Source organism: Thunnus thynnus, chromosome 5, assembly GCF_963924715.1.
Source record: "Thunnus thynnus chromosome 5, fThuThy2.1, whole genome shotgun sequence".
In the NCBI taxonomy this organism is placed as follows: Eukaryota; Metazoa; Chordata; class Actinopteri; order Scombriformes; family Scombridae; genus Thunnus; species Thunnus thynnus.
Window position 1 is genome coordinate 19,217,366 of NC_089521.1, and position 10,836 is coordinate 19,228,201.

Consider the following 10,836-nt stretch of genomic DNA (forward strand, 5'->3'; position numbering starts at 1 on the left):
GTGTTAAGAACTGCGGACAGCGGCAAGAAGAAGTCTTACACAAGTCATAACTCTCTTTTCCAAGTCCTCTATTAAAGTGTGAAACATAAGTCAAACTGCGAATCTGGCATGACCTTAATACTGTTGAGATACTTCATGTGAATCGTAAATAAGGCTTGTAATTCATTCATCGCCGCAGGGCTGAGACACAATGTCACTCATTCTGCATGTTCATGATCCAACTGGTATGAATACACACTCTTAGAGCAAAGATACAATGTTGGAAGAGAGATGTTTAAACAACTTAGACATTTGCAAAATCAAAACCCGATTGGGGTGCTAGCCCAGTTCACACTATACACCACATTTAAGATACCACATAACATGTAAATGAGATTTTTACTTGTGCTTATGTTCCTGACCCACTCTTTGTACTTTGGGCTTTATAACAAGGCCAGTAATCACACACACACACACACACACACGCATACACACAGACCCTGCTTTGCATTTGTCCACTACAGTGCCATCTAATGATGCCAAAGAAAAGAAATTAGCCGACCATTGCACGCTCCCTTTGACAGAGTCATTAAGGTGGCCAGTGCAGAGCTAAAGTGGAGCCCTGTGAAGCTCACTGTGACACACTGGCTTGCATTCCTCTGTTTGTTATTTAGATCCTTATTTACACTTGTTGTCAGAGACAGGCTGGAAGCACAGCAGTGGCTTCCTCCATGGGTTGGATAACAATGAGCTGTAGGGAGCAGCCCAGCGAGGCATTTAGCCCAGCCCTGCCCCTGTCTCGAGAAGAAGGGGAGAGGGAAAGTTTACTGCCTGTGAATCAGAGACTTTCTCTCCCCCTCACGCCGAGCCTTCCTCTCCTGCTGATCTCTGTCCGACAGCTCGGTGATCATACTGTCAAGTGGAAGAGACTGCAGTTTGATTTCAGGTCTGAAATCGTGGCCAAAGTGTGCAGCACAACTTTAATAATCAGAGATATGGTGACACAAAGCTTAGCTGGTCAACTTAAAAAATAAATAACTTAAAAGTAGCCAATTCTTCTCATCTGCTCTACTTTGCAGTTCACAGAAAAAGAAAGAAGATGGATGCAGCAGAAGCAAGTGATGTTCATTTGTGGTTCTTAAAGTGCTGCCCTGGCTCTTTCATCGTGTTTCATCATTCTGTGCTTTTGCTAATGAATTTAATGACCCAAAAAAAGTAGGAAAAGAGAGGAACAACCTCTTTTTATACACATCATCACAAAAACCGCCACACATACTGTGCCTTCTTTTGCACACCATTTTGGAAAACTCAGCTCTACATGAAGATGATGTCTTGTTAACATCAACTATTTGGGAAAACCAAGAGTCTGCCTTGAGATTAATGTTGAAGTAAAATCTTTATTTTGCATAATGGGACGATATTCTGTGGCAGGTTGTTGTTTTTTTTTTTTTTAAACTTTTACTTCAAGAAAAAGCTAATCAACGAGAGATAAAATAATTATAGCTAGAGGAACCGCAGAACCTTGAAAGCTTGTCTAATGACAGCATATTACATCATTCATAAAGAACCCCATTTCCCAAGTGTATTGGCGACTCTCATCATCATTACAATTCTAGATTAATGAAGTGTGCAACTTGTGATAAGAGTACACAAAAATCACAGTTTAAGACCAGTGTTATCTGAAGCCTGTATGGGTGTGTGCACCCATTGTAACCTTTTTGTCTGGCGACTTCCTGAGAAGACAAGCGGTGTGTTCGGAGGTATCAGCAGCTGCGTGCTACGTGCCTCTCTGATCCAGGCAGCTATTGACTTCCTGAGATTTGAATTAATTACTTGCTTCACAAGAGAAACTGGATTGCAGTGGAACCCCCTAAGAAGTCCACTCATTCTTAGGAAACTGCCCCATGGACTTGCAGATGGTTTCACTGAGATGTGCTTTCCCATAGAGAACAATTACACAGGGGATTGTAGTGCTGGCATAAACCTGGAGCACACAGTCTCCATTCTGAACATTTCAAAACAGCCATAGGGGAGGTTTGTGACTTAACATAAATTAGACCACCAGGGAATGGGGAGATCTGAAGTGGCGGAAGGGCAATATTGCAGATAAATGCGCTGTGCTGAGAGCTTCTGCACCACAGAAGAAACAGAGAATTACACTGTGACACCTCTGAATCAGATAATAACCACATTAAAGCCTTTTAGTGTTTGATAAACTTGATCACTGCAACCTTATCTGCAAATATATCACGATGACGTGCTGGTTTAGTCAATTCCTCCTCTGTGTGTTTTCAGCCTGAGAAAGGAAACAATGATGAGAGCAATTAATGACGTGTGAGAAACAATTACAGCTGATACTTTTGGGGCCTGTGTCGTCTGAAAGGGATTAAGTTGCTGCCGCATTTGTACTCTGCTTACATTCAATTGGCTCAGGCCTTGTGTTTGGTCTTGTTAGTGCCAGCGGCCCTGTTTCCCAGTGAAGAGTACACTTCAGCTGTGATGAAGTATCCAGGAACGCAGAGGTTACCAGTGGCTGCTAATTAACCTCACATTGTGTTCACTAACAAAGAAACAAAGGAACAAAGTGGAATTTCAATGCAGGAGATTATCACAATCACAATGAGCGTAGTGCTGGATCGTGCACTTAATAGGGATTTTCACACTGGCCATGACAACATGAGATTGGATCAAAGACAGATGAAGTTACATTAACAAAACAATGCAGCCTTGTTATGCAATAACAAGCAGCCATCTGGGCCTTCTCCGGGATAGGAAAAGGCTTCAAGTGCGCCGCGGAGAACGATACACCTTCCTCAGCAACTTCTGCAAGATTGTATTTGATTGTGAGAACTTTATTGCGGCTTTGTTCTGTCGGAGAGGAGGTAGCATCCTTCCTCAAACACATCAAGACAAAGAGGAAACGGGCTGTGTGTTCTTCGCTGGTTATTGTTGCCTCTCTTTCTGTCCCACTGGCTGAATGGCAATTACTGCTGACTTCCTATCCAGCACGGAGCCCGGCCCGCTGAGGGTGCCCTGACCCTGCAGTATCCAGAGGGGAGAGACGGGAGCTGTCAAAACTCACACCTCTCCGCGCTCCCGTGGGGAGTGCTCCTCCAGCTGCTGCCCCACGGGGCCCCGCTGCACACTCCTGCTAATCAGCTCCATCTCATCTCTTGGAAGGAACTGGCCCCAAGTGGATGCAGGCCTCTTTCTCACCTCTGCTACCTAGTGCACCTTTGAAGTCTTGTGTAAGTGTTAGTTTATGGTTGGAGAGGGTACGATAAGATCCCAAGGAAAGGTGATAAATTAGCTTTTCGTCCCACATTTAAAAGGGGAAATAGCAGGCTGCTAAAATCCACAGAATCTGTTACAGTTCTAACACCTAACAGCTAAAGCACTTGAGAACGAAAAACATTGTAGTGTCAAATCTGTTAAGTACCTTCATTAAAGCAGCTTGTTTGTATGAGCATTTAGCTGGCTTCCTACACTGAGGTTCTGCATGAACAAGCATTTGGTCAAAGCTCTAGCTGTGGGACTTCTTTGAGCACAGAATTTAAAAAAAATTATAATTATCCAATACCCTGGAAGTGCAACTGATACACTAGACTAGATGAGACAAGCTGGGACAGAACAACCACTTTTCAGAACACACCCTTCACAGGCACGCCAAATTAAACTCTAAGAGGTAAAAATAAATCCAACACTAATTAATACATATAGAATGAGACCACCTTACTGTCACCCAATCGGACGCAACAAATAGATGTCTAAATGGAAAGTGAATTCAAGTTAGACAAGCATTTGCTGAGTGAAATTAAGAAGGGGCACATGTGAGTCAGATGTCAGATGTAATCGCTGGAGGTTGAGGTTGACAGGGTTTGGAGCCTGAAGTTTGATGGATGGTTTTCTGTTGGTTGTATGTCTCACCTTGTCTCAACCCGCCCAACACTTGCACACACTCAGGAGACAATAACAAGAGATCCATCTATGTAGAATGGCGGCGTAGTGTTGCATCACATATTGTCAACTGAGAACGGAAATAAGCCAGTGACTCTACAGTGGCACACATCTACTGTTAATGTATTATTAGTTAAGTAAAGCCAAGTCAAATGTATTCATGTAGCTGAAAATCACAAATTTACCTCACAGCGATATACGATCCGTACAATGTATGATGCCTCCTGTTCTTTGACACTGTTTTCAGATTGGAACAAAAACTGTAGAGAGGGAAATATTATTGTTTGATGAATGTTTTTCCACTTAAAATGACTTTTGACAAAAGTTAAAAGTTTTCTGGCTATGAAATTCTTAGGTATAAAAAAAAAACAGGTTTTATGGCTCACATAGTCAGAGTAGGAACTCTTTCATTTGTACCTCACCCCCTGTCTGTGACAATAAACATCCTTATCTTGAATAACAATTATCACTCCATTTCCTACAACCATTAGATCTTCTTTACGACTCCCTTCCTCCATTAGGGAGCTCAAAAAAATTCCCATTACATTAAAAGCACAACCCTTAAAAATATATTTCTCATCTTTCCTGGATAAGAGATCCTTTAAATTGAATCACATAAAAAAAAAAAGTTTCACCACAGTTTATAAAACAGAATCTATGACTTCCACGTACAGCCACTGTCTGCTGCTGCTCAGTGGAGTTTTTTGCCGCTGCCACCCGCTGACATAATTTGTTTCACAGTCACCACCCGGCAGCATGAATCAGATGTTGACACTCTAATTTCATGCACACATGGGTGTTTGGCTGAGCCATGCTGCTGCATTCGCCTTCCTCTCCCTCCAGCTGCCCACTATACCTGCCCTTTGCCCTCCGACACAGCCATGTAATGTATTTAGCCTGGGAGTCACACATTATGACTGATGATTAAACCATACAGTCTTATAATGAGGGTGTGCACTGCGAGGACACGAGCGTTGTTTCACTTGTAGAGTATCATCCCCACACTGTGCCATTTTTATGATGTCAGATAAAGCAGGAAGATGATCTCATAAGAGCAAAAGTACATATGATTTCTTCCTCGGTGTACACTGCGTGTTGGTTACAAACTCACAAGTTTAAAAGAAAGATAATATCTCAGTCATGAGTGTCTGAAAATAAGGATCTTCATCCAGGAGCTCCTCGCCATCCGTCAGGGAGAGCACCTAGTTGCTTTATTTACCACAAAAATAAATCTGTTTACCATGGTCCATAGCTCCGTCTGAAAATATTTGTTTTACTCTGTTGTTTTTATAAAAAACTACATGTACTTGCAAGAAATAACAAAATATAGCCAGTAGCCATGTTTCAGAATGTCAAAGCCTTGTCAGGGATTGACACATTTGCAGAGCATAATTAATGCAAGTTTTGTCTATCACTGATTATTCCGCTTCTTCTAAAAGTCAGCAGCTGACAGCCAGTAGTGGGAGAGAAGATAAGCTACCATGTGTCCGTGCCCTCATTCTGTCAACACAAAGAACCAGCGTAAACTATCTTTTCGACACTAGTGACCAGCAGGGAAAACTCCCCAATATCTCTCCTTCACAACAAATCTGACAGCTTTTTTTCTTATGAGTGAGCATAAATCCACAAGATAAACTCATAAACAAATAAGTTGTTTGTGCGCAGTGAGAGCCGGATAACGGCCACAGATTTATGAAACACTTGCTTCCTCTTGACAAATATCCAAACAATAAACACACAGTAAATAACAACACCCTGTCCGTATCAGTTCCCTACTTGAGGTTAAGTTGAGTTTATTGCGGAGGCCACTGCCTGCATGCATTAAGCAAATCATAAATTATACATGCTAATTACCTTGGGCCTCCACTTTAATGAATTATTTTAATTAAACTACAACATTGAGGTTTTGCATGTGGTCTATATTTCATCCCCTGCCTAAGATGACCTTCTTCTTTGTCTAAGTGGAACATAGTTGAGAGAACAAGGACAATGCAGACTGGGATTATGCAACTGAGTTCATATTGATGCTACTGAACAGGAAAGATAACATTTAAGGAGTTCAGATCAAACGGGGAAAAAAGATTGTCTGTATAAAATGAGAGTTTTTATGTGTATTATTAAAGGACAGAAACACTAAAAAATAGTTAGGAAGAAGAACATGAGAAACTTGTGAGAAAAAGAAGCTTGTAATGTCAGAAACTGTTCTTGTTTTAAGGGTTTTATTTAAAGAAAATGATATTTTCCAGACAATTAAGTTCAATATCATGTGCTGACAGGTGTCAGAGATATGTTTTCTATGGCAGTGGTCTAATATGCGGTTTCCCCTCTCTCACACCTGTAACATTTATTCAGTGGTTCTGATCGGTTCAGTTCATCCAGGAAAAGCTGAAGGTGTTTCTTTGATTTGTAAAGGAACAAATGGCAGCCAAACAACGCCCCTCATTTTCTTCAAGACTGACTACATGCCATTGATGTGCAGCTTTTTTTTTTTTTTTTTTTTTTTTTTTTTAGGGATTTACATGAAATCAGCCTCACTGTTGTCTTAAAATAGAGTGAGGATGTTGCTTTTTGAATGCAATATTGCATTTCTGATTCAAAGTAGCACATAATACATCAAATAAAAGTTTTGGTTAAATATTTGCACATTCACATTGTAGGGTGAATTTACAATGAGTGACTTTTTATTCACAAAAAAAAAAAAGTTATTTTAAGACATTTATCTGTGTATTACATACTTTTAACAGTGCAATACAAATAAGACCAAGTTAAGTACACTGAAATGCAAATGAATAGACAAAAAAATTGCAACATTGAAGTATAAATATGTAGTAAATATGTAGATAGTCTAACTGTTTGTGTTGTTACAGTCTTTTTTTTTTTTTTACTTGTGTGACATGGGTGTAATAGGATTTAATAGATTTAAGGTGCTCGATGAAAAAGTTTGTTAATGTGGCGTTGCAGTTTCAATACATTTAATCACCCAGAGTCAGAATTAATGTTGCACACACAAATGCACAAAGTGGGAGGAAAAAAAAAAAAAAAAAAAAAAAAACTAACACTGTTGTACAAACAGTCCATGGGGGGAGGGGTGGATTTAAATTCCAAAAGGGTCTCGCAGCTCGTTTCCTAGTTCCCCAGTCAGCAATGTGTTTGTGAAAAATCAGTCTTTTTGTCTTGCTGAAAAAAAAGGCTAAATCTACATTGGTGGCCCAGTCTAAGTTTGCTATTCTTTGCACTTTCAATTCAAGTGAATGAGGGAGAATGAAGTGGCCCGAGACCCCTTTATTTGATCTACTCGATTGCATAAAGTGACGGAATTCTAATGTATTTGTTTAATACCCCGAAATAGGCTGTTGCTTTTCTATAGGAGAGGCAGATAAAGCGCGTTATTTTTAGTTAAGCTTTGCTTTAAAAAAAAAAAAAAAAAGAATCACATAAGAGAATATCGAGATGTATTTCAGGCTTTATTGCAGAGAATTATCTCCACATGTCTGTATTTATAAACCTGTTAAATAAAGTTCCCACAAAGAAGAAGAAGAAGAAAAAAAAAAAGACTTAATGCAGGTCGGATCAGTCTGCTGCTGCATCGTTACTTGGTGGGGGGGAAAAAAAAAGAAATCAACGTTATTTAATTGGCCTCAGTGACATTTGGAGTCGAAAATGTGCAACAATATTAATGCCGACACTATGAGCAGCTTTTCTAAATGTTTATTGTTTGGCTTAATTGTGTTTAGCCTACAGCTTGATGAATGAGCTCAGTTGTCTGCGCTGTGACCATGGCATCGCAGCTCCATGCATCCTAATAGACTGACGATTCATCTCTCTCCCCACTGCTGCTCTGCAACTCTCACACTCTGAAATCATACAGGTCCGGATGGATGGAGGAAAGATTATTATTATTATTGTTATATTATTATTATCATTATTATTATTACATTGTTTTGCAGTTACTATTATAGCCTATATATATAAAAAAAAAAAAGATCGAAGAGTAATACTAAATATTTTCTTGCAATTTAATAATAACGGTGCTTTTCTATGAGACATAATAATAATAATAATAATAATAATAATAATAATAATAATAATAATAATAATAATAATAATAATAATCTGAGATTAAATCTTCAGAAACATTTTGATTGTTTACTTCACTTTTAATGAGAAAATATTTCGATGACCAGTATTTTTTTTTCCAATTCATTGCAGACTGTTTGCACACTTTTCAAAAGCACGCATGCTTGCAAAAAAAAAAATAAAACAAACAAACAAACGGAAACAAAACAACAACAACAAGAACAGTAACAACACAATTTTTTTTTTTTAGAATGCATGCTTTACCTAAAAAGGAAAAAAAAAAAGTACAAATTTACAGCATCTGATACACATGGTCACCACAGCCTTTTAAATTAAATGCTTCACAGAACATTTTCTGCAAAATAGATATCTAAAACATAAAACTAAAAAGTGCATTTTACAACATTTCAGTATCAGTTATTTGCAATATTCACATCTTGCATTTTGAGGACGTCTCACAACTTTTCAGTCTTGAAAAGATTTCAGTTTGCTTTTGTTTTTTTTATTTTTTTTTTTTTTTTTGTACAGGGATGGTAAGAACAAATCTAAATCCTATCCTATTTGGTATACCTTACCCATCATTTCAGTATTCAAAGAAAACTAAAACACAGAGCCATTGCCTCGCAATTTCATTGACATTACAGTGGTCACACAGAAACGGTGCAAAAGTTTTGCTTGTTTGATAAAACTGGAAAAACCTCCACGGGAATTGCAAGCACTTTAAAAACTCATTGTTGACGGTGCCAAAACAAACTTCCCCACGGTCCCCTCTGTGGCTCCACTTCCAACACTCAAAATTTTCTCAACAAACTGAAAAATAGAACTATCAAATAATTTATATTTTGAAGAGCAATACTTCGATTCTGTGCTGGACTTCTATGATACAATTTTAAAGCGACACATTCAACACATACACAAATAAATCGATATGCAACTGCAAACTCGCCTTGATAGTTCCCGACGACACACACAAAATATAAACTTTGGGTTTTGGTAAAGGGGGGGCCTTGGAGCACAGCCTGCCAGTTCAGTACCAGGAGAAGTTCAGCTGGTCAGTGCACAGCCACAGACTGCAGTGTGGAGGGGCTCGTCAGAGTCTCGCTCGGGGTCGCAGGGCTGCTTTGGCTCGTCGCTGTCTGTGGGGACGTCGGGCTCAGAGACTGTGGAGAGTTTGATAGAAACGCGGGGATGTGTGGAGGTAACGCCGAGAAACCGGCCATGGAGGTCGGGGTTGGCTTGATTGGCACAGGAATAGCCGGTAACGACTGTCCACCGTGACACAGGGACTTGATGGGCACGCCATAGGCACTGTAGTCGCTGCTTGCCATGGAGATTGGGGCCGCCGTGTCAATCACGCTGGTGTTATACATGTGGGGCCAGGCTGTCGTCAGCTGGTTGTGAAGCGGGTACCCGGCAGACATGGACTGCATGGTGGAGAACGCCAGACTTCCCGGGACCTTGTACTCTCTGGCGATGATGTTCTCAATGGCGAACGGATGCTTAAAAGTTGACGTCTGAGACACTCCGAGGTTGTAACTTGACATTTGGGGCAGGTGTGTGCCAGTGGCTGCCAGGGCGCTCAGTCTCAGTTTGGCTTGCTGCTGGAGGTAATGGGCAGCATCTGACTGCTTACTCGAGGCCAAATGATCAGATGCTCCCAACACTTTGAACCTTTTGCGGCGTCTCAAGAAACTTCCATTCTCAAACATGTCCCCGCAGCTGGGGTGCAGTGCCCAGAAACTGCCCTTACCTGGCTGGTCTGGGCGCCGGGGGATTTTGATAAAGCAGTCGTTGAAGGACAAGTTGTGTCGCAGAGAGTTTTGCCACCGCTGAGTGTTTTCTCTGTAATAAGGGAATCTATCCATGATGAACTTGTAAATTTCACTGAGGGGAAGCATCTTCTCCGGGCAGCTCTGGATCGCCATGGCAGTGAGGGAGATGTAGGAGTAAGGTGGCTTCTGGTCGCTGTAAGTGTTTCTCCCCGGACGAGGCATCCTCGATATTTTTCAGAAAAGCCACAAAAAAAAAAAAGAAAAAAAAAAAAAAAGAAGAAGAAGAAGAAAAAAGAATAGTCACCCTTAATTCCTCAGTGAAAGTTCGCCGCTCTTCATGAAAACAGCCGCTGAGCGAAGTTTAAATGCAGGCGAAGCTGGGAGTTGCGTCGTGCGTAAAACCAGCCAGGTTGAGCGCCTCTGCGGTGTGCAGGCGGGCGGACGGTGCACATTTATGGAGTGACGGCTGCTGTAAGTCTTTCTTGCAAAGTAAGTCAGCTTGTCCCGCTAGCAGAGCTGAATAGACTTCATTTGGCGTCCTTGATAAGACGAGCTAAGTGGATGCCTCCATGGCCTTCCTCTAACCATCTGATAGTTTTATGTAGTGACATGAGCAGAAAAGACCCCTGTAGAGGCGCTCCATTAATGTGCCACCTCTTTGCTATCACATGACAATTGCCATGGGAGGAGGGGGCTGGGAGGAAGGCATAATCTGGTTTCATTTACACCTATTTACATGGACACCTTGGGCCAATGGAAATCATTTCCATTTGAAGACAGAAAAAGGGGTGAAAAGGCTCGGCAACCGGAATTGAACTGCGATGGCACTCAGTGTGTGAAGGTATGCGCTAATACTTCTTCAGCGGACTTTACAGTTACAATTCACAGATATACAAGGGATGTGGATGTCGGACATCAAAATGATTCGGCATATTGCAACTGAATGATATTTATCTCTGTGCTGCTGTTAAGGTAGATGTATAAGGTGTATTAGCCTATCTAAACATGGATTTATGAAAATATACCTGTTTATGCAGAGTGATGTGTGCAA

General features: G+C 40.8%; 1 protein-coding gene across 1 annotated transcript; it reads right to left on the minus strand.

The window, feature by feature from the left end:
• Positions 1–8,086: 8,086 nt before the first annotated feature.
• Positions 8,087–10,494, minus strand: foxb1a (forkhead box B1a). Its single transcript, XM_067591114.1, has one exon. It carries the CDS (start codon positions 10,005–10,007, stop codon positions 9,066–9,068), a length of 942 nt encoding a protein of 313 aa, XP_067447215.1. The 5' UTR covers positions 10,008–10,494; the 3' UTR covers positions 8,087–9,065.
• Between the last annotated feature and the right edge of the window lie 342 nt (positions 10,495–10,836).